Genomic DNA, 24,616 nt, shown 5'->3' with positions numbered 1-24,616 from the left:
GCTTGTGCCATGCATGCTCACTCTCCCTCTCAAAATTAATAAAATAAACACTTTAAAAAAACATCTAAAAGAGTTTCCAAAAACCTAAACTGGAACAATTTGAGCAAATAAAAATAAATAATAATACTTTGAATTATAACTCTTAGAATAAAAGTAATGCCCAGGAGTACACACTGACACAAACAAATGAATAAACACATAAGAAGAAAAGGAAAACAGCTTTTCCTTACAGAAGAAATCCAATTTACAAATGTAGAAGGAATGGGGCGCCTGGGTGGCTCGTTTGGTTGGGCTTCCAACTTTGGCTCAGGTCATGATCTCAAGGTCCTTGAGTTCAAGCCCCGCCTTGGGCTCTGTGCTGACAGCCTGGAGCCCGGAGCCCAGAGCCCGGAGCCTGGAGCCTGGAGCCTGGAGCCTGGAGCCTGCTTTGGATTCTGTGTCTCCCTCTCTCTCTGCCCCTCCCCTGCTCGCACTCTGCCTCTCTGTCAAAAATGAATAAACGTTAAAAAACATTTTAAAAAAATGTAGATGGAATGAGGAAAATACAAAATCATCAGTAATTAATATTGGTGTATTAATTACACCTCTGTCTCTCTCTGTCTCAAAAATAAATAAATGTTAAAAAAAAATTAAAAAAAAAAGATACAATTCTACATTTGGTTTGTTTTTCTCAAATATAATTTGATTAAGAAGTCTGAGATCCTAAAGAAGGAATAATACAATAAAAATACAAGGCACAAATTTTTTTTTTTTAATATTAGAGATTATTTTTTTATAGGTTTTTTTTTTTTTTTAACGTTTATTTACTTTTGAGACAGAGAGACAGAGCATGAACAGGGGAGGGTCAGAGAGAGGGAGACACAGAATCTGAAACAGGCTCCAGGCTCTGAGCTGTCAGCACAGAGCCTGACGTGGGGCTCGAACTCACAGACCGCGAGATCATGACCTGAGCCGAAGTCGGCCGCTTAACTGACTGAGCCACCCAGGCGCCCCACAAGGCACAAATATTTTAACAAATAATAAAATTTACAAATACAGATTATTATAATCACCATTTGGCTTCTCAGACACAAAGACACACTGTTCTTAAAACCAGAAAGGAGCTCTCTAAGTCACCCACTCCATCCCTTCCTCAAGATAAAAGTACATTTAAACCAGTAAAGACACCAGTGAATTTATCCTAAACTTAAAAGAACTTCGGTGTAATTATGTTGTATAATTTCCTTTAGTATTCAAATCTGGTGTAATTAATTAAATACCGAGAATTAAATCTTAAAAAAAAAATTTTTTTTTAGTATAGTTGACACACAATGTTATATTAGTCTCATGTATTATTAGTTTCAGTATATTAGTTTCAGGTAAATCTTATACACAGAAAAAAAGCACATGTTTAAAAACCTTAAGTGGGAGAACTATTTGCAAATTATGCATCTGATGAGGGGTTCATATCTAAAATACATAAAGAACTCTAACTCAACAACAAAAAATCAACCGAATTAAAATGGGCAAAGGGCATTTCTCCTCAAAGATGATATAAAATGGTCCACAGGTATATGAAGAGATGCTCAACATCAGTAATCATGAGAGAAAAGTGCAAGTCAAAAACAGTAAGATATTACCTCACACCCATTAAGACTACCACTATCAAAAAAACCTCCAGAAAATAACAAGTGCAAGTGTTGGCCAACAAAACCCTTCGCACTGTTGACAGGTCTGTAAAATGGTTGCATCCACAATGAAAAACAGTATGGAGGTTCCTCAAAAAATTAAAAGTACAACTACCTTGTGATCCGACAATCTCACTTTTGGGAATATATCCAGGTGGATCGAAAACAGGGTCTCAAAGAGATATTTGTATACCTATGTTCACAACAGCATTATTCACAATAGCCAAAAGGTAGAAGTAACCCAAATGTTCACCGATGTGTGAATGGATAAACACAATGTGGTATATACATACAATGGAATATCACTCAGTTTTAGAAAGAAGGAAATCCTGTCACATGCTACAACATAAGTGAAACTTGAGGACATTATGCGAAGTCAAATAAGGCACTCATAAAAAGACAGATGCTGTATGATTCCACCTATACAAGGAATCTAAAGTAGTCAAATTCAGAGAAATAGAAAGTAGAATGATGATGACTACCAGGGGCTGAGGCGGGAGGAGAAAGGGGAGTTGTTCTTTAACGGATATAGAGTTTTGGCTTTACAAGACGAAAAAGGTCTGGAGATCTGTCTTACAACAATGTAAACATACGTAATACTACCCAAGTGTACCTTTAAACATTAAGATGGTAAATTTTATGTAAACGTATTTTTTAGCAAAACAACAAATACCTTAAATGATTTCTTAAAACAAATACAATTTCTTATTCTGCCAATCAAAGCTCTCCAAAATTTGGTAGCCAATTTGGCTTTTCAGCCAATTTCTCACAATGTCCCCTGTTTTACTTCTAAACAAAATGGATAACTAATAATACTCTAAATTCAGCCCATACATTTTAAGTCCCCAGCGCAGTAGTTCTCAATCTTGGCAACACAACAATATTACTTGTATTAAGTAATAAATAAGTTTTTAAAAAACACAACTGTTTGGCCCGCACCCTTCAGAGACGCTGAACTGGTGAAGGGCCCAGATATCTATCTGTACTTTCAAATGCCACGGCCTCAAGAATTATTGCTTGAATGCATCTATGTTGGCACACTCTTGTCAAACCCTTATCTGCTCTTGAAGGGTCATCTTAAAAGTCTGCTTCCTCTAAAACCCTAACTGGATATGTTCTCTTGCTTCTTTTAGCCACCATTAGCACTTCCTTTTATCTTTTATGTCACATATATTCTCATTTATGATACAGTCATCTGTGTGTTCATCATACTTTGGGCAAATTTTTTAATCCGGGCCTCGGTTTCCTCATCCATGAAAAGGGAAAAATGATATCCACTTCCCTGGGTTGAAAAAAATGACACAGGATACAAAGTGCCTAGCACAGTACCAGACAATCATAGTGGGCGAATCATAAGTGTTAGTTCTCTTTATCTCTTGTTGCTTTCCCCTTATTCCCCAAACATCAGATTGAACCTTTTTCTTCAACCATGTTAACTAATTTCACTTTAGTGAAAACACCAAACCTCTTAAATGTAGAAGCAGAAATCTAGTCTTTATAGAGATTTTATGGCTTTTTGGGAAATTACTTGTTCTGAGCAGGATTTTTATCATCCAAACAGTTACAAAGCACTTTATTTTTATGGAGAGTCCATGTCAGTTACTGAGTTTGCCTTACTCCATCTTTAGCTAGATGATAAAAGTAATTAGGCACTAAGGCACTGTTCTAAGTGCTTTACATATATTAACTTATTTAATCCTTACAACAACCCTATGAGATAGGTGCTTTTATTCTCTCCATTTACAGATGAGAAAACTGAGTCATCCATAAATTATGAAACCTGCCTACAGTCACACTGCTGTGATTCAAATCCAGGCAGTCTGACACCTGACCCCATGATCTTAATCATAATCACTCTTCTAAACTGCATTTTCAAGAATCTTAAAATATCTGTTTAGGGGCACCTGGGTGGCTCAGTCGGTTGAACATCGGACTCTTGATTTCAGCTCAGGTCATGATCCCAGGGTCATGGGATCAAGCCCTGTGTTGGGCTCCACACTGAGCCTGCTTGAGATTCATATTCTTTCTTTCTCTCTCTCTCTCTCTCTCTCTCTCTCTCTCTCTCTCTCTCTCTCTCTCTCTCTCTCCCCCTCTGCCCTTCTCCTTCATTCATCCTCTCCCTAAAATTAAAAAAAAAAAAAAGACCTACATATGCGTATCTGTCTTAGTGTTTAACATAGCAAGCAAAAACAAAAGAAAAAGAAAAGAACCAAAACATTAAAGATTTTAACCTTAAAAGATTTAAGATTAAAACAAAATTTTATTTTATTTATCTTTTTTTTTTTCCAGGTTTTATTTTTGGGGCACCTGGGTGGCTCAGTCAGTTAAGCAGCCGACTTGATTTCAACTCAAGTCATGATCACATGGTTCATGAGTTCAAGCCCCACCTTGGGTTCTGTGCTGACAGTGTAGAGCCTGCTTGGGATTCTCTCTCCCTCTCTCTCTGTTTTTCCTCCACTTGTGCCCTTTCTCTCTCTCAAAGTAAAGAAACTAAAAAATTAAAAATAAAGATTAAAAAAAATTTTTTTTAATTTTAAGAGAGAGAGAGCACTCATGCACAAGTTGGGGAGAGGGGCAAAGGCAGAGGGAGAGAGAAAGCAGGAGAGAGGAGCAAAGAGAGAGGGTGAGAGAGTCTTAAGCAGGCTCCATGCTCAGTATGGTGCCCAACTCCAGGCTTGATCCCATAACCCTGGGCTCAATCCCTCAACCCTCCCTCAACCCTGGGATCATGACCTGAGCTGAAATCAAGAGTTGGAGGCTCAACTGACTGAGCCCTCCAGGCACCCCTAAAAGATTTTATTTTTAAGTAATCTCTATACCCAAAGTGGGGCTTCAACTTACAACCCCGAGATCAAGATCACATGCTCTACCGACTGAGATAGCGAGGCACCTCAAATTAAAATTTTACAAGATGACTCTAGGGCACCTGAGTGGCTCAGGCATTAAGCATCTGACTTCAGCTCAGGTCACGATCTCACAGTTCATGAGCTTGAGCCCCACATCGGGTGACCTCAAGCCCTGCTTCAGGTGAGCACAAGCCCCACTTCCGGTAAAAACACAAGCCCCAGGTTTAGGGAAAAAAAAAAAAGGAGCACCTGGGTGGCTCAGTCGGTTAAGCATCTGACTTCAGCTTAGGTCATGACCTCATGGTTTATGGGTTTGAAACCTGCATCAGGCTCTGTGCTGACAGCTCAGAGCCTGGAACCTGCTTTGGATTCTGTGTCTCCCTCTGTCTCTCCCCCACTTGCACACACACACTCTCTCTCTCTTTCCCTCTCAAAAATAAATTAATATTAAAACAAATTTTGAAAAAGGGGGGGCTCCTGGGTGGCTCAGTCGGTTAAGTGTCTGGCTTCAGCTCGGGTCACAATCTTGTGGTTCATGGGTTCGAGCCCCACGTCAGGCTCTGTGCTGACAGCTCAGAGCCTGGAGCCTGCTTCAGATTCTGTGTCTCCTCCTCTCTTTGCCCCTCCCATGCTCATGCTCTGTCTCTCTCTGCCTCTAATAAATGTTAAAAAACAAAAAACAAAAAACAACACAAGCTCCAGGTGAGCCCCGTTTCTCTCCCTCTCTCTCTCTCTCTCTCTGCCCCTTGCTCACTTTTGTCCTCTCTCCAAAACACAAAAATAAAAATAAAAATAAAAGATGAGTCTAATAATACAGCAAGTGGTATACCCAAAGAATTTTTAAAAATGTTCTATTTATTTTTGAGAGGGTACGAGTGGGGCAGGGGCAGAGAGAGGGGGACAGAACATCCGAGGTGGGCTCTGCACTGACAGCACAGGGCCTGATGTGAGGGTCAAACTCACAAACCACGAGATTACAACCTGAGCTGAAGATGGATGCACCACTGACTGAGTCACTCAGGTGCCCCCAAAGTATAACTTCTAAAAGAAAAATAAGGATTGTTTCACATGAAAGTCTATAAATACCACTACTCTTCAGCAGCAAAAAGCTTTTAATTACCAACTTTCCTTCAAGGCAAATGAATTTATCCCTCATAGACTGCTTTAACATCAGAAAGAGAGATCCAGAAAGACATCCAAGGGGGACGGGGAACCCGGATGGCTAGGTGCCATGTATGAACACTTAGCAGTGGGAAGCACATCATGAATCAGACCACATGTTTGGGAAGAATCCTACAGAAGCACCAAAGCCACTATGGACAACAATGGAGACAGTATTTAATCCAAATCAATACATTATGCTGAACAAAGATCAGATTTATATCTAGCTATGTGTTGGAATCAATAGAGCTGATTAACTGCTCTGAAAAAGCAATTAACTAACATTCTACTAATTAACTGAGATATGTTTCAAAAGTTAAAAACCACATTGGATTGGAGATGTTTAAAGTTTTGACTTAGAAACTATTTCAGGAGGAAGACACCCATAATGCTAGAAAGAAGTCTGCAGTTTACAGAAGTCCAGAAGGAGAAATAAGGATAACCATAGTTCATTCCTTTGTTCTGTTTCTATAATTAGTCCAAATAAAATGTGGATTTATCTCGGGGCTCACCTTAAATTGCTCTTTCTATCACAGAACTCATATGAAGTAGGTAACATGGGGAACCATACACTAGGTCGAGTTCTAAAGACACAGAATACAGTAATCAGAATAATTAAAAATGTCAAATATTATCACAAGGCTTATAATTTAAAAAAATAACCAACTGTCTGCCCCACACCATCCCACCACCAAATTCACCTCTTTTAACTGCTGTTGCATGTGGTGTGTTACACCTACATCATTCCTCTACTGTCAAGATGCACTCTATGTATTCTACACCTGATCCCTTCCGGCACTTCCACAAGTCCAAGTGCCTTCACCTCCTCTGGCCTTGACTATACTAACTGGTTTCCCTACTTCCATTCTAAACACCTTTAGTTCATTTGACACAAAACAGCTATTTAAAAAACGAAAAATCAGGGGCGCCTGGGTGGCTCAGTCAGTTAAGTGTCTGACTTCGGCTCAGGTCATGATCTTGCAGTTTGTGGGTTCAAGTCCTGCATGGGGCTCTGTGCTGACAGCTCAGAGCCTGGAGCCTGCTTCAGATTCTGTGTCCCTCTCTCTCTCTGCCCCTCTCCTGCTCAAGTTCTGTCCCTCTGTTTCTCAAAAATAAATAAACGGTAAAAAAAAAAAAAAAAAAAAAATCAGATCACACTACTCTATTGTCTAAAATACACCCAGGCTTTAATAAGCATGGAGTAAATTCAAAGCTCCTTTCTACATAATGCAAAGCCCCCACATAATTTGGTTCCTGCCTGTATCTCTGACCACAGTTCCTAAGCTCTCTCTCCCTCGGTCACCATATCTGCTGATGAGAGAAACAAAGGCAAGAGAAATGTAACATAAGTTAAATCTCTTTACAGCTTGCAGCCCCCTGATAGACAACTGAAACCTGCAGAGTGTGACCTTCCTCAAGCAACTCATGGCTGCCTTACTTCCTTAATGTTTTTGTGTTATTAAAGACTAAAAATAAGAGTAGCCTTGTCTTAACAGTAGCTAGCCCCTCAAGGTCCTGAAAGCCTTGGTTTCAAATTCCTTAGAAACTACGCTATCCCTAACCCCACTAACTTAAAAGTATATAATCAGTCACTCCTCACAACCCCAGTGCAGCTCTTTCTGCCCACAGGTTCTGTCCTGCTGCTGTAATTAAATCACCCCTTTGCACCAAAGAGGCCTCAAGAATTCTTTCTTAGCCGTTTGCTCAAGAACCCCATCATAGCCACAACGGCTTTCCTAATTGTTTCTTGAACAGTCAAGCTCATGCATACCTCAAGGTCTACACTTGCTATTTCCTCCACCTGGAACACTCTTCAGATGTTCTCATGGCTGGCTCCTTCTCATCATATTAGGCACTGTTCAGATGTTATCCCTCAGCAAAGGCTTCCTTCACCATGCCCTACTTAATATATCCCTCACTCCCATGCCACCATCCCAGTCACACTCCACTTAATAACCCTGGTTCTTTTTTTCTTTTTAATGTTTATTTATTTATTTTGAGAGAGAGAGAAAGAGCATGTGCATGAGCAGGGGGAGGGGCAGAGAGAGAGGGGAGAGAGAATCCTAAGTAAGCTCTGCTCTGTCAGCACAAAGGCTGATGCAGGGCTTGATCTCATGAACTGTGAGATCATGAGTTGAGCAGAAAACAGGAGTCAGACGCTCAACCAACTGAGCCACCCAGGCGCCTCCCTGGTTTATTCTCTTCAGAGCAGTAATCATTATATGACATTAAATTATGTGTTACTTATATGGTTATTGTTTGTCTCTTTTAAGTCATGAAAATTCCATTAAGTTAGCAGCTTTTCCTGACCTACTGCTCATCTCTAGGGCTTCATTCTATGGCAGCACATATCAGAAGCTCAAAGATATTTGAATTTGTTTCCTATTTTCCTGAGGATCTTAAGTTACTTTGAAATCCTTGTTTAATAAAAAAAAAAAAAAAAAATTCATAATGAAAAATTTCAAACACAAGAGAATAGTATAACAAACTATTATACACAGTTTTGTATATTGCAACTTGCAACTTTTGTATATTTGCTACTTGCAACCAATCTTATTCCAATTATCCCCTTAGCCATTTCATCTCCCACCAGATTATTTTGAAGTAAATCTCAGATAACATTTCATATATAAACACCCAGTCTGTATCTTACAAAAATAAATTCATAGATATATAAATTTTTGCAATATGCAGAATCTTTAAAAATTCACAAAATTCAGGGCCCATCTCCATCTGGGATCTAGCTATCAGAATCTACAGTGAGGCCTAGGCATATGTATTCCTGAAATTTTCTTCAGATGTTCTGATTCAGCTAGATTGTAACACAACCAAAGATTGACATCTGGGAATGGTTCTAGAAGAGTCAGAATTGTCGATTACATAAGAACCATCTAAGGAGAGCCACTACAGCTGAAAATACCATTTACAAAACAAAGTTTCTGAGTTAGAACACCAAAAGAATATTAGAATTTAAAAAGAAAAACAGGAGGATGAATACTGAATCGAAGACACCTTACTTGGATACAGAAAGTGGCTGATTAAATTCTTCTTCCGCAGCAATGTTGCTCTCTTCAAAGCTGGGAATATCAACTGCTTTTAATGAAGATGCACTACCTGGAGGACTTGTGACTCCATTATTAATATCAACAGAAAAATTCATGTCCTCACTGGAAATCTTTGTATCATCTTGCCTCAGCTGAGATTCAGGCTCTTGACCATCGCCTGCTGCATTCCAAAACAAGCTGGCACCTAGAGGTTAAATGATGAGCCAGATACTGAAACAAATATTCTACTATAAAAATAAACCTCTGACAAACCTCTAAGACTAACTCTATTATTTTAACACTATTACCTAGAAATGTCTTCAGATTATATTTTTTTCAGAAATGCCATAAAGAGGTTAGGTGAAAAGACAGAAAACTGGTGCACAAAGGTAAAGGGTACATTCTGGGCCCTCTCTTCAAGATGTGTGGCTCTCAAATGATGTGTTCCACATATTAAGGTTCTGAATATGATTTGGGGTGTACGTATGTGTACTGAAAACTGCTGTTATGAAAAACAAGGGAAAATAATATAAATACAAATTCCTAGGCTCTGTGATTTTTATCCTTAAACACGGTATTTATGAGACTACTCAGGGGCATATCAGGCAAGTATTAAGAATCAAATGTTTCCCAAACTTTATGGAGCATTTGCACAATTATTTGCAGAACTATTTACATTTACTCTTATTGGCTTACTGCTTTTCTTTAAATCAACTCACTTTATTTTTACCTAGCTTCACCATTTCTGTGAAACCACAGATTTGATGTGCTGTATTTTTCCAATACTCTTAAGAATAAATGTATCTACAAAATATAAAACATTCATCTTTAAACCATCCCAAATTATCTTTTGAATCTGAGTGGTATGCATTCCACAACTTGGGAAATACTGCTATGCATAATGACTTAAAGAAATAGTTAAAATCAAAAAGTACATCCAAGTCAAAATGGTTTCTACTTTGAGGGTCAACCTGGGCGATTAAAAAAAATAATAAATTAATAAATGAATGATTTAATTTTGTATTCATAAAACATTAAAACCTGTCTTAAGAAAGGACAATTATAAAAAAGTTACATGAGTGCTGCTACTCTTCTGGAATATTTATCAATATATACCTTCAGGAAACTAAGTATCATTGTAGAAGAAACATATTTCTAAAAGTCACTTACTCTAATGATTATTAATAACGCATTTTTCTGCATATAAGTAATAACCACCCTAGATCATCCAAGCTGAATTACTGAATATGAATCTATGCAGTTTGAAAATAATTTCAGAATGTAAATTTAAACATGTAAATGACTTCATTCAATGATCTCTTATTCAGCACACATGATTCAGGCATCATGTTAACTAATGAGATACAATAGTGAATAAGGTAGTGTTTCAGATCCCCAAAGCTTATGGATGAGAAGCAACTGTAATATAGTAAGTAGAGAGTTATATAGGAGCAAACATAGATGTTTGCTATCTATGTACGTTTGGTTAGCTCATGATACCCGCAGCTCCTTGTCCACCACCCCTCTACATTACACACACACACACACTTTCTCTGGGGACTACCACCCCTGCAATTAACAAAGGTAGGACTCCAAAAGACATGTTCCTATTATGTGCTTCTCACCCCTCTTACCGCTGAACCAGGGATTAAACCCTAATCCAAACTAGGCCATTCAGGTTCTCTGCAATTTGAAACAAGACTGAAGACAGTAACCTGGTTTGTGTAACACATACCCTTTGGAGCTTTGGGTGAGCTGTATTTTAAGACGCAAAGCAGTGAAGAAAGAATGAGTAAATCAGCCACACACAATAGCTGAACAGTCCTAATGGTATTCCAGTTTCCAGTTCTAGTTTTTTCCTGAAGTCCAGCCCCATTCTTGGCCTTGGTTTTCACGAAACATCCTCATATCCTTCCAGTAAATTCCCCTTCCTTGCTTAAATTATTTAAAAGTGGTTTATATTACTTGCAGCCAAAGAATCTTGACTAATATTCAGTAATAACTGACTTACTGTACATGAGGTTCTTGCTCCCCTCCCTCCGTGCTCCCCTCCACGTGGATAGTTAACAAATGGGTTCAGAAATAGAATACAGAAATCTGCCTTCTTTCTTTTTTCTCCCTCTCAAATCTTTACTTTCCAGCTCAAATCTCCATCTGCTACTTTTCCAAGTCTTAGGTCATCAGCCCACCTCCACTCTTCTGATGTTTGAGTATCACCATCTTCATTTCCAAAAGCAGCTCAAATGCAACAGGTATTTACACTGAACTCATCCTCTCTTCCCTGCTTCCCTAGGTCATCTAGGCTGAAAATCCTAGGATAACTTTTATTTTCATCCTTAATAAACTTTCAATATTAGAATAGGTCTAGATTGATAGAGATGATAATACAGAGTTCCTGTACACTCTCCTCACCCAGTTTCCCCTGTGCCATCTTATGGCACATTTTTCAAAATCAAGAAACCAACGTTGGTGCATGACAAAAATCTCCAGATTTTATTTGAATTTCACCAATTTTTCCACTAATGTCCTTTTTCTGTTCCAGGATCCAAACCAGGGTATTACACTGCAATTAGCAGGAGTACTTTTGAATCCTACACCTCCTCCACTGCCACATCCAATTAGTTACCAAATCTTATTAACACCCTGCACAACTCTTTCTCTTCATTATTGTCACCATCACTCTATGTACTAATAGGCATCTTGCTAGATCTTGGGGACACTCTTGAAGACATTCTTAAAGATCTCAAAGGGTCTGGTGATGAGCAAACACGCAAAGAAATATACATCATTTACATTATTAATTGATTTTTTAAAAAGACCTTCAATGATGCATACCAAATAAAGGAGACTTTCCTTTTTAAAAGATGTAATAAAGGCTCTCCATAAAATATTACAGTACTAGACAATTCAGAGCCTGTGTTTTCTCACTGTGCCCATACTATTTTCTCTACCCACCCTATTCTGCCATCTCTCAATTCCACCTACTAAAATCCTACATACCCTTCAAGGCCCAGAGTCAGTAACACCGCATAGATGAAAAAAACTTTCCCTGATCCCTCAAACCACAGATGATTTTTCTTACAAGAATTGGGTCCAGCCTAGGAATGTATCAAATACTATGTATGATGTCATGTGGTTTCACATTTGTTTTCAAATACAGTTCTCTTTCATGAAGAGTAAAATTACACAAAGACTTAAATTAAATAAGTGATACTCTCATCACCCTGGTTTTCGTTCTATTTGTACCATGCACCAATTTCAACATCAAAATTTTAAAAGTAGATATGAAAAGCATTTTTTAAAATTCCTTCCAAATAAAAAAACAATTACCTGTGCTCACAGCAATGCTCACACTTTTTCTCATGTGCAAGCCAGGAGAAGACTGTGCTTCCATGGAAACCAGCTCCATCTGTCTTGCTGCTTGTGCCGTGTTTTCAACAGAGGTTGTCTTAGGGGAACAGGGCTGCAGAGACTGTGCCTCCAATAAACGCTGAATCTGTATCAATTAACAACACATTTTAAACTGGCCATGGAAGTAATCACCAAATTGCAGTGGAGTTTAAAAATGAATTACAAAGTGTCCCAATTACAAATAAGTGGCTTTTAACTAGATTTTTTTCACATTTCAGTTAGATCATACCATAAAACTTATTCAATGCAGAAATCACTATCCTTCATTATTAAGACCCACTTAAGTGGGCTAAATGTAAATTTTATTTTATTTTACTATTTATTTATTTATTTTAGTTTTTCAGAGTGAGTGTGAGCAAGCAGGGCAGGGGCAGAAGGAACAGGAGAGAATCTTAAGCAGGCTCCACTCCTAGCGAGGAGCCCAACATGGGGCTCGATCTCATGACCGTGAGGATCATGCCTTGACCCAAAATCAAGGGTTGGACACTCAACCCACTGAGCCACTCAGGCACACTTTTATTATTTCTTTTAAAGTAAACTCCAGGCCCAACGTGGGGCTTAAACTTATAACCCCAAGATCAAGAGTTGCATGCTCTACTGACTGAGCCAGCCAGGTGTCCCGTGGCTAAGCATAAATTTAAAAGTGAAACACAGGGGCACCTGGCTGGCTCAGTCGGAAGAGCATGTGTCTCTTGATCTCGGGGTTGTGAGTTCAAGCCCCATGCTGGGTGCAGAGATTACTTAAAAAAAAAAAAAAAAAAAAAAAATTAATAAACCAAAAAAAGTAAAAACATGAAGGTATTTAGATTGACATTCATAACTTTAAACTTGTGTGAAAAAGCCTAAATGTTAGGACTTCAAATAAATATTTCAAGAGTGCCTGGTTCGCTTAGTCAATTGAGGGTCCAGCTTTGGCTCAGGTCGTGATCTCATGGTTCATGAGTTCAAGTCCTGCATCAGGCTCTGTGCTGACAGCTTGGAGCCTGGAGCCTGCTTCGGATTCTGGGTCTCCCTCTCTCTCTGCCCCTTCCCACTCTTTCACTGTCTCAAAAATAAACATTTAAATAAATAAATAATAAAAATTTCATTCCTATTCCACCTACAAATCAAAAGTAAGATAAGAGCTACACTTAACCAAATATTCAACATTTTTACACAAGGCTCTTCTTATAAAGGTTAACCAGAATAGCCCATGTTTGGCTGTGCTAAACTGGAATTATTAGTTTTTTTTTAATGTTTATTTATTTTTGAGAGAGTGCAAGGGGGATGAGGCAGAAAGAGAGGGGACAGAGGGTCCAAAGCAGGCTGTGCACTGCCAACAGCAAGCCCAACGCAGGGCTCGAAGCCACGAACTGCGAGACCACGACCTGAGCCAAAGTTAGATGCTTAACAGACTGAGCCACTCAGGTACCTCACAACTGAAATTATTAATAACAGTAGTGAACACTTACTGTTTCCTGTTTACAAGATACTGTATTAAGAGTGTTTATATATGATTAATACAACCATCCCATGAAGAATGTACTACTATTTTTTAAATGACATTTTTTTTTTAAGTTTATTTATTTTGAGAGAGAGAGAGTGCTCACATGAGAAGGGGAAGGGCAGAGAGAAAAGGAGAAAGAGAATCCCAAGCAGGCTCCACACTGTCAGCACAGAACCCAACACAGGGCTCGAATTCATGAACCATGAGATCATGACTTGAGCTGAAACCAAGAGTTGGACACTTAACTGACTGAGCCACCCAGGTGCCCCAAGAACGTACTACTATTTTAAGTTTACTTATTTTGAGAGAGACAAAGCAGCACAAGTGGGGGAGAGGCAGAGAGACAAGCCTGACACAGGGCTCAAACCCACAAAACTGTGAGATCACAACCTGGGCCGAAACCAAGAGTCGGATGCTTAACTGAGCCACCCATGCATCTCAAGAATGTGCTACTATTAAACACACTTTACAGATAAAAAACTTGAGAAATTAAAAATAAAGTCACTTGCTCAGAACATGTAACTAATAAGTAGCAATGCTAAGGTTCAAACACCAAGTCTTCTTTACTCCTTTTAAAACTGAAATAGAATTCACATACCATTTAAAACTCATCCCTTTAAAGTATACAATTCAGTATTTTTTAGTAAAGCCACCACAAGTTTGCAACCATCACCACCATCTAATTCTAGAACATTTTCATCAATCCCCTGAAAAAACTCTGTAACCATTAGCAGTCACTCTCTATTGCCCATCCCTAGCCTCTGGCAACCACTAATTTACTTTCTGTCTCCACATATTTGCCTATTCTAAACATCTGATATAAATGAAACCACATAATATGTGGCCTTGTATTTTGCTTCTTTTACTTAGTGTAACATTTTCAAAGTTCATCCATGTTGTTGTATCTACCAATACCTTGTGGCTGAATAATATTCTGTGTGTGGATATGTAACAGTGTGTTTATCCATTCATCAGTTGATGGGCATTGAGTTGCTTTCACTTTTAGCTATTATAATGTTACTATGAACATTTGTCTGTAAGATTTTATGTGCTCATATTTTTACATTTCTCTTGGGTATATACTTAGGAGTGGAAGAGCCACACTTTTTAAACACTGTGATTTTCTACTTCCCTGTAAATTACACTAATGTGTTTAATTCGTCTCACTTATTTCAGCAAATTAACTTTACTAATATAAGAAAATATAACTTATCCACAAATTATCAAGATAGGTAGAAATACAGCCTGCATTAATAATACAAAATAGCCTATGTACTTATAGTGGTTTGTAGCATAGACTTTGGTGTCATGATGTAAGTTTAAATCCTACTCTGCTACCTTTTGGATAAGCTTTTTAACCACTATGAGCTTCAATATCACCTAAAGCTAAAGTAGTCGTAAGGATTAAGAGACAAATAAAATAGTTGTAACTTTTTGACTGCTGACTACAGTCAGGTCCTACACTAACCACTTGATACACGTACATACACACACACACATAAACTCATTTAACCATCAAATCTACATGTAATAGCAATCACTGCTCCCAATTCACAGATGAGAAGAGTGAGGTTTAGAGAAATCACACAAGAAACACTTGATAATAAAGCTATAGTAATTAACTAAATAGTACTGGTGCTGGAATAGACAGGCAAATCAATGGAGAATATGGTACAGAAATAGATACAAATACATGGTACTTCTATTATAAAAAAATACATCTCCAATCATTAACAAAAGATCCATTATTCAATAAATATATGAGGCCAGTTATCTGATTATTAAAAAGGGAAAAATCTCTTATATCAAAATAAAGCAAAAAATATAATTCTGAAGGGGGAGAGAAGATGAGGAATATATTTTTTACAATCTGGAAGAGAAAAGGGCTTTCTAAACATAATTAACACCCAAAAAGAAAATGATAAATCTAATTATATCTAAACTGGAATATTCTGTACAAACAAATGGTTAAAACACAAAACATTTAACACAAACTGTAAGAAATGCTTACCACATACATATGATAAAAAATCAATTTCCTCAATATACAATGAGCTCTTAAAAATTTAATTAGAGGGGCGCCTGGGTGGCGCAGTCGGTTAAGCGTCCGACTTCAGCCAGGTCACGATCTCGCGGTCCGTGAGCTCGAGCCCCGCGTCAGGCTCTGGGCTGATGGCTCGGAGCCTGGAGCCTGTTTCCGATTCTGTGTCTCCCTCTCTCTCTGCCCCTCCCCCGTTCATGCTCTGTCTCTCTCTGTCCCAAAAATAAATAAAAAATGTTGAAAAAAAAATTTAAAAAAAAAAAAAATTTAATTAGAAAAAAACCTAAAATGGGTAAATGACAGACTTTATACAAAGAAAAAATAGCCAATAAATAATAAAATGATCAATCTTGATTATAATAATATAGTGCAAATTAAAACAATTTCTACTTATGACTGATACTCATTTTTTATTTAAGAGAGAGCGTGTGAGCAGGGGAAAGGGGTGAAAAGAGAGAAAGAAAGAGAGAAAGGGAGAATCTCAAGCTGAAACATTTAGCTACATTAAAATTTCTGCCAAATATCTGTAAGGATTTATAAAAATCAAGCTTATATTTTACAACTTCAGAGAATTTACCTAGGTTTAAAAAACAGCAAAACTACATTTTTCTCAAGTGTCTCATCTATACCATTTTTAAGCAGCATTTTTATTTATTTGTATTTTATTTATTTTAAAAAGTTTACTTAGAGAGAGAGAGAGAGCACATGCACAAGCATGCAAGGGGGGGAAAGGAGAGAGAGAGAGAGAGAGAGAGAGAGAGAGAGAGAACCCCAAGCAGGCCCCACACTGCCAGAATGGAGCCCAACACAGGGCTTGGCCTCAGAAATGAAAGATCATGAACTGAGCCAAAATCAAGAGTCTTTTAACCAGCTCAGCCACCCAGACACCCCTATTTATATATTTATTTTTAAGTTTACTTATCTAAGTAATCTCTACACCCAATGTGGGGCATGAACTCATGACCCTGAAATCAAGAGTCCCATGCTCTTCTGACTGAGCTAGCCAGGTATCCTTAAGCAGAATTTTTTATATATCATTACCTTTTTTTGTTTTTGCAAAATGCAAAACAACTTTACAAAACAAAGATGTTAAAAAATCATACATGCATATAATGCCGATTATACATATATTTGCATAGTTATAGGATGATGGAAGAAGTATAGAAGAATATATTTCAGGTTGTTTTCATTCATACTCATGGGAACGGGAAGGAAGATGGTAGGGGATTTGGGGTACATATGTGGAAGAAAGGTGCCAGTAAGGAAAGGAAAAAAAAAAAAAAACGGCACAAGACTGAATGGTGTAATATAATTAAAAGACTAAAAACTGCCATAAATGCCTGAAGAAAGGAAGCATTTCATAATATAGTGAATGAAATCCATCTAGTATAGATACACAGAAGATGTTCCAGAACTACTCTTGAAAGGTACACTGGCTGAAACTTATTAAACATACTACAGGGTTGACAAGTTAGAGACACATCAGAATCCATTGTGCAGGCTTTATATCTAGTGGTATACCAAGGTCTAGTAAATTACATAGACTTTCTGTTAGAGGCAACAAATGAAAAGAAAAATGCAGTTATATTGTAGGTTAGGATACACACCAGGCAGAGAAGAAAAGGCCTGCTTTCTACTCCTGGTTCTACTCCTAACTAGCAATGTGTCATTGTCTAAAGTATACTCTCTCTAATCCCTTTTGCATTTATCTGTAAACAACAGGAACTAGAATCCACTTTCCAAGTTTCCTTCTAGTTCTGATATTCTACAATTTTTTTTAATGTTTATTTATTTTGAAAGACAGAGAGAGCAAGCAGGGGAGGGGCAAAGAGAGAGAAGAAAGAGAATTTCAAGCAGGCTCTGAGCCATCAGCACAGACCCCAATGGGGGGGCTCTAAGTTACTTACGAATCAGGAGACTGACCTGAGCAGAAATCAAGAGTCAGACACTCAACCAATGGAGCCACCTGGGCACCCCTGATATTCTACAGTTTTACTCCATAAAATGTAATTACTGAAGAATTGCCAGTTATTTTTAAGTAATCATATTAATACCAAGAACTTAGAAGAAGTAAGAAAGCTTGCAAACCTGTGCCTGAAGCAGTCTCAGCTGTCTGTCCTGTTCTGTGAGGAACCTATATGCATCCGGAGACAGTCCCATCATTCCATTATCTGGCCCGGTCTTGGGTGTGTGTGTGCACACTGCACAGGGCCGTGGGTTACATGCGTCCACGTGTGAAGGCAGTCTTGCCACAGGCGATGGTTCCACAGTGCTGTGGGGAGGGCAACCACCCGTGCTTCCCTGGGGTCTCAAGGCTATAGGACTACTTGAAGCACAGAATGCATTAGAGTACGGAGCTGGACATCCACCTGGGTGAAATAACGAATGTTTGTGAAGGGCTTCAGACTGGAGGTCTTGAATGGACCCCACTGTATTCATTCCTTGCCAAGAATTTACTGGACTATACTGAATATGGCCGTGATGCTGACAACAACTGCAGACATTTGTAGAATAGTAAGATGGTGGTGGTGGAGTAGGTATCTGAAGTTCCATTGGTCTTCCTGAATTACAGGATGAAAAAACAAAATTGTGTGGGTGGGTCTGTGAGGCAAGAGAAGACTGCTTGGAATTAAATGTGGAGGATCCTATAAGATATTCTTCTTTGTGTAAATTTGTATCAGGAGATGGCCCATTAAGAGAAGATGGTTTACCACTGTTCCTGTTATGGGGGTTCCCTTTTTTACAGGTAGATGATTGTCTTACTTCGCCATGTCTTAAAGGAACAGTGCTCTGGGTTAACTGATTTGGTAACCCTCTCAAGGAAGGCTCTCCAGCTTTAGCTTCTAGGTTGTGTTCGTCATCGTAAAGCTGGGGTTGCAATGGATCCAAGTGTTCAGAGTGGTTAATCAACAAAGAAGGGTTTTCATTATTCACCATTTCCAATGGCTTAGGAAGAGGATTTGATTCTAAGAAATTGCCATCCAACACAAGCGAAAGTTCAGGAACTGATGGTTGGATCTTAGAAATCTATAAATGGGAAATAAATGAAAGAAGGAAAGTATTTTTTAGGATGCCTCACTTTCTTCACACTAATATTTTCCAAATTATATCCAGTTACTTATTAAAAAGTGTTTATTCTTTATTTAGACAGTTGACACATATTTTCTGGGCATCTTCTACGTGCCAGCACTAGGAATGTAACTGTGAGGAAAATAAACAAGGTCCCTGCCCTAACAAACTTACTTAACAATGGAATTCCTTTTATTGGAACACTGATTATTGTTGCTTAAATCACATAACACAATATGGGAAACTGTTTTTATAATAGACTTTTTTTTTTTTTTTTAATTTTTTTTTTTTTTCAACATTTTTTATTTATTTTTGAGACAGAGAGAGACAGAGCATGAACGGGGGAGGGCAGAGAGAGAGGGAGACACAGAATCAGAAACAGGCTCCAGGCTCCGAGCCATCAGCCCAGAGCCCGACGCGGGGCTCGAACTCACGGACCGCGAGATCGTGACCTGGCTGAAGTCGGACGCTTAACCGACTGCGCCACCCAGGCGCCCCGATAATAGACTTTTTTTTTACCCTCTCCCCATAAAAAAAATTATCGCTGGCAGAATGCTGTAATAGATCTAGTAGCAAATAATGTTTCTGTATCTTAGGTAATAAAAGATCTTTCAATAAATATTTCAGAATATTTTTCTACTAAGTAAAATTATTCACTGTTCTTTTTATCAATACCAACTAGTAATTGGAAGAGCAGAAAAAAGTAAACAATACTCGCTGTGGTAAATTTGGTTATAATTTGATAGTAATTTTTAAAAATCTTTCCCATTCCTGGGGCACCTGGATGGCTGTTGGTTAAGTGTACAACTCTTTCTCTCTTTTTTCAATGTTTTAATGTTTATTTATTTATTTATTTTTTTAATGATTTTTTTTTTTAACGTTTATTTATTTTTGAGACAGAGACAGAGCATGAACGGGGGAGGGTCAGAGAGAGGGAGACACAGAATCTGAAACAGGCTCCAGGCTCTGAGCTGTCAGGACAGAGCCCGACGCGCGGCTCGAACTCACGGACCATGAGATCATGACTTGAGCCGAAGTCGGCCGCTTAACCAACTGAGCCACCCAGGCGCCCCTATTTATTATTCTTTTTTTTATTTTTTTTTATTTTTTTTTTATTTTTTTTTTTTAAAATTTTTTTTTTTCAACGTTTTTTATTTATTTTTGGGACAGAGAGAGACATAGCATGAACGGGGGAGGGGCAGAGAGAGAGGGAGACACAGAACCGGAAACAGGCTCCAGGCTCCGAGCCATCAGCCCAGAGCCTGACGCGGGGCTCGAACTCACGGACCGCGAGATCATGACCTGGCTGAAGTCGGACGCTTAACCGACTGCGCCACCCAGGCGCCCCCCTATTTATTATTCTTAAAATCATGTTCATTTATTTGTTCTTGAGAGAAAGAGACAGAGTGCACAAAGTGGGGGGGGGGGGGGTGGGTCAGAGAGAGAGGGAGACACAGAATGTGAAGCAGGCTCCAGGCTCCAACCTGTCAGTGCAGAGCCTGATGCGGAGCTCGAGCCCACAAACCATGAGATCATGATCCGAGCCAAAGTCAGATGTTTAACTGACTGAGCCACCCAGGCGCCACTAACGTTTATTTATTTTTTATAAAGAGAGAGAGGGGGAGAGAGAGGGAGGGAGGGAGGGAGGGAGAGAGAGAGAGAGAGAGAGAGAGAGAGAGAAAGCGCACACATGGGCAGGGGAGGGCAGGGAGAGAGGGAGACACAGAATCCAAAGCAGGCTCCAGGTTCTGAGCTGTCCACACAGAGTCCCACATGGGGCTTGAACTAACGAACCATGAGATCATAACCTGAGCCGAAGTCAGTGTCTTTACTGACTGAGCCCACCCTGGCGCCCCTGACTTTTTTTCGCCTCAGGTCAAGATCACAGAGTTCATGCAATCCAGCCCTATGCCGGGCTCTGCACTGATAGTGCAGGGCCTGCTTGGGATTCTCTCTCTCCCTTTCTTTCTGTCCCTCACCTACTTTCTTCTAATAAGTAATTAGTCCAATTAAGGCACAACAATTCTACAATCAAAAAATTATGACAGATTAGCAATCTCCAAAATCAAGTATCATGTTTTCTCAGATTTGGTTAATAAGAATCACTGTCAAGTTCTGGTGGTAGTACAGAATGTTGAGCCTACATGGGTTTTTTAAAAGCACCAGGTTCTGAAACCAAACCTCCTGAACTACTAGCTTTACTGAATTCCAATTTTACTACTTACTAGTTGTTTAATACTGGGCAGGTACTTAACCAATCTGTGCCTCAGTATTCTCTGGAAGTAGTAATAAAAGGTACTTATTACAATATGTACACACATATGTATATATATCGCATACAATAATTACACATACTTGTGAGAAATATCTGTATCTATATATATAGATATAGTCACATTGATATATAGCTAGATACATCTTAGAATAAAAATTAAATAAGTTTCAGGTAATATTATTGAATTCTTTAACATGAAGAGATTTTCGGTTTCTAAACAATAGGTGGGCTCTTTATAAGATCAGTGATACCTTCTGACTCACAGGATGAGGACTAGGAATTGGTCTTGGAGAAAAATCTTCATCTTCAACACCAGAGTCATGATCATTTATTGGCATCTTCCCTGGAGATAACTTTTGGGAAGACCTAAAAAATAGAAGGGAATAAAGAAAAGTCTTCAGTAATCTTATTTGTTCATTTGTTCTTTCTTTTTGAAAGTGAATAAAGTCCTTTAATAAACCATAGTAGTATCTGGATCATTTAATTTAGTATTTGACAACCACAAATTATTTTTTTTCGGGCCAGTGTTAGCTGCCTAGGAAAGCTGGTGCAGTCAGATTCATGCTTAATAAACTACCTCTCTTTGCCTGATCGCAGGAAGTTTACAAAATATCAGGGGCACCTGGGTGGCTCAGTCAGTTACGCATCTGTCTTCAGCTCAGGTCATAATCTTACAGTTCGTGGGTTTGAGCCCTGCGTCAGGCTCTGTGCGGACAGCTCAGAGCCTGGAGCCTGCTTTGGATTCTGTGTCTCCCTCTCTCTCTGCCCCTCCCCTGCTGGCGCTCTGTCTCTCTCAAAAATAAATAAACATTAAAAAAATTTTTTAAATATATATGTATCAACAGTTACTGAGCATCTTCCGATTAACACTTTGAGGAATGTAGTTATAAATAAGGCATAGGGCTTGCCATAGCAAAACTTTAGGGGCGGCTGGGTGGCTCCATTGGTTGAGCATCTGATTCTTGGTTTTGATTCAGGTCATGATCTCAGGGTCGTGGGACTGAGCCCCTTGTCAGGCTCGGTGCTGAGTGTGGCACTTGCTTGAAATTCTTTGTCCTTCCCCTGCGCACGTGTGCACAGTCTCTCTCTCAAATTAAAAAAAGAATTATAATCTGGTGACAGAGCTGTACACTCACTGCATTAAACACTGTGTTAAAAAGGGAACTTAAGAGAGAACTACTACACTTTCCTGCGTACTGATAGCTGTGATGGGAGAGCTTGGAGGAGGTGCCTCCTCCTACTGAGTCAGTTGTAGTCATTGGGTCACAGCCGCCTGCCCCAATAGAACACAGACACGATTTTGAGTACTGAGTTTCAAAAGCCAAAATTAGAGTTTAAAATAAAATCTGGAAGACTATATGCATCAGATTTTTTTGCATCCTAGATAAAGTCTCAATAGGATGAGTTCAGGGAAGAGAAAAGCCAGAAGGAAGCTAAAAGAGCACAGACATTGATGGAATCCCTAGAAAGTGTCCTACATCCTGTCTCTCTGGTCAGGGAGCACAAAGAAGCCCCCAGGTAGGAGGTCTGACAGCAGAAGAGACCTTTGCCTAAACCCTGGTGGTCTGGAGAAGCAAACACAGAGTTCTTTCTGCACCAAGGTGCTGCAATGAAACAATCCGAATGTCTGCATGGTGTGTTTAAGCAGCAGGGTCTGCACTCAGTCCCATAAAGTTCTCCCCCTACACCCAAGAATGACGTGGAGAATATTACTGTATCCCCTGTGCCTCAGGGTAGCACAGACATGACAGAGAACCAACGACCTGACTAGAGTAAGGAGGTCACAGCAGAAGCCTGCACAAACCTACTGCCAAAGACCAGACGCAAATGAAAACATCTCAGCAGATGGCAGCTTGGATGGATGATAATCATGTCACCCCACGACACTACTACTGGCACAGCATTAATTCCTCCAAATTGCATATAACCTCAGAGGAAAGAAGACAAACAGAATTTGAATTACTGAAATTTGGTTTCTATAACCAATTGGGTGGTCAAATTAGAAATTAAGTTCAATTACTTTTAAAAAGAAAAAAGTTAACATTTTTGAAAACCTGAGTTTGTGGCAAGGAATTAATATTTGCTACATATTTACTTGTGGTAACACAAACATGTAAACACACATAAAATTTCTGACATTGAGCAATAAAATCCATTTCTGAGCTTTTGTAGGACCCAAGGCAAAAAGAAAAAACTTTATGTTGTATAACTATATCATCAGTTCTTTAGGTGAGATGAACATTTTCCTAAAATCTAAAAATGATCATTCCTAAAGCTCTGATCAGAGTTGAAAACTGGCAACGTTTTCAAAAACAATGTTAAAGAAATTGGGGCACTGGGGTGGCTCAGTCTGTTAAGTGTCCGACTTCAGCTCCAGTCACGATCTCATGGTTTGTGAATTTGAGCCCTGCATGGGGCTCTGCTCCGACAGCTCAGACCCTGAAGCCTGCTTCAGATTGTCTCCCCTTTTCTGTGTGTCCCTCCCCAACTTATGCTCTCAATCTCTCTTTCAAAAGTAAGTAAATAACTTTAAGAAAAAAATGAAGAAAAAAAAAGAAATTATAAGTGTCTCCTAAATTTGGCTTTTTCTTCCATAAATAATCCATAAAATCTTGAATAAAGACTTAAAAAGACAGTGACGGTATTCCTGAAAACCTGTAAGAACATAGGTTTCTGGTGATCTAACCTATTCCCAGGATAAGTTAAAATGCCCAAAGATGGAGAGAGCACACCTCAGGTATCTGTTTAATCTTCAAAACCTGTAACTATGTTTACCGCACTTTGGAAAAGGAAGTTTGCAGATGTGATTAAGTTAAGGATCTTGAGATATGAAGATTATCCTAGATTACCCAGGTAGGCTCAATGTAATCACAAGGGCCCTTATACAATGGAGGCAAATGGGTCAGAGTCAGAGAAGAAGATGTGAGGATAGAAGAAGTCAGAGAGAGATTTGAAGATGTTATACTGCTAACTTTGAAGACAGAGTAAGGGGCCACCAGACAAGTGATGCGCATGGCCTCTAGAAGGTGGAAAAGGGAATAAGATGGATTCTCTACTAAAGCTTCCAGAAGGAATGCAGCCCTCTCACCACTTTGACTTTAGCCTCAAAGACCATCTCAGACTTCTGACCTTCCAAACTAGAAAATAATAAATCTGTATTGTTTTTAAGTTGGCAAGTTTGTGGTAATTTCTTAGAGCAGCAACCAGAAACTAATACAAATTCAGTCATAATTCCCATTTTACAGATGGAATAATGATGTATAGAACCAGGATTTGAATGCAGATATCTTACACCATAAACTGAGCTCACAACTATTATGTTGTGACCTCTATAAATAATTGGTATAGTTGGCAATTATTTTAAAATTGTATCATAGTTAATTTCCACCTACAGAATCAAGTGATGAATGAGTCCTATAAAAAAAGTCAAGCCATTTTCTCAATCACTGCAATAACCTATAATGAACCTTACACCTCCTGTTTTGCATGCAAGATACTAAACAGTATTATAAAGGGGCCCAAAGACAGGTTAAGGTTATATTCAAAACGTTGAGAAAAGGACAAATTAACCACGAGGGCAAGTTAAAATAACATTTGTAGGGGTATCTGGCTGGCT

At 38.8% G+C, this 24,616-nt stretch overlaps 1 protein-coding gene across 11 annotated transcripts in view; it reads right to left on the bottom strand.

The window, feature by feature from the left end:
- Positions 1–24,616, bottom strand: part of STIL (STIL centriolar assembly protein) — a 64,043-nt gene that overhangs the window by 15,870 nt on the left and 23,557 nt on the right. For 9 of the 11 annotated variants that reach the window (XM_058717464.1, XM_058717465.1, XM_058717467.1 and 6 more), the window contains 4 exons: positions 21,252–21,366; positions 17,745–18,683; positions 12,049–12,214; positions 8,692–8,923 (listed from right to left, as the gene is read on the bottom strand). In XM_058717464.1, the coding sequence (XP_058573447.1) occupies positions 8,692–8,923; positions 12,049–12,214; positions 17,745–18,683; positions 21,252–21,366 (1,452 nt within the window). Of the gene's footprint in view, positions 1–6,186; positions 6,259–8,691; positions 8,924–12,048; positions 12,215–17,744; positions 18,684–21,251; positions 21,367–24,616 lie in introns of all 11 variants that reach the window. The other 2 variants (XM_058717472.1, XM_058717471.1) reach the window with 2 other exon arrangements.

This window comes from Neofelis nebulosa, chromosome 2 (genome assembly GCF_028018385.1).
Source record: "Neofelis nebulosa isolate mNeoNeb1 chromosome 2, mNeoNeb1.pri, whole genome shotgun sequence".
Classification (NCBI taxonomy): domain Eukaryota; kingdom Metazoa; phylum Chordata; class Mammalia; order Carnivora; family Felidae; genus Neofelis; species Neofelis nebulosa.
This window is presented reverse-complemented; position numbering and strand designations above follow the sequence as displayed.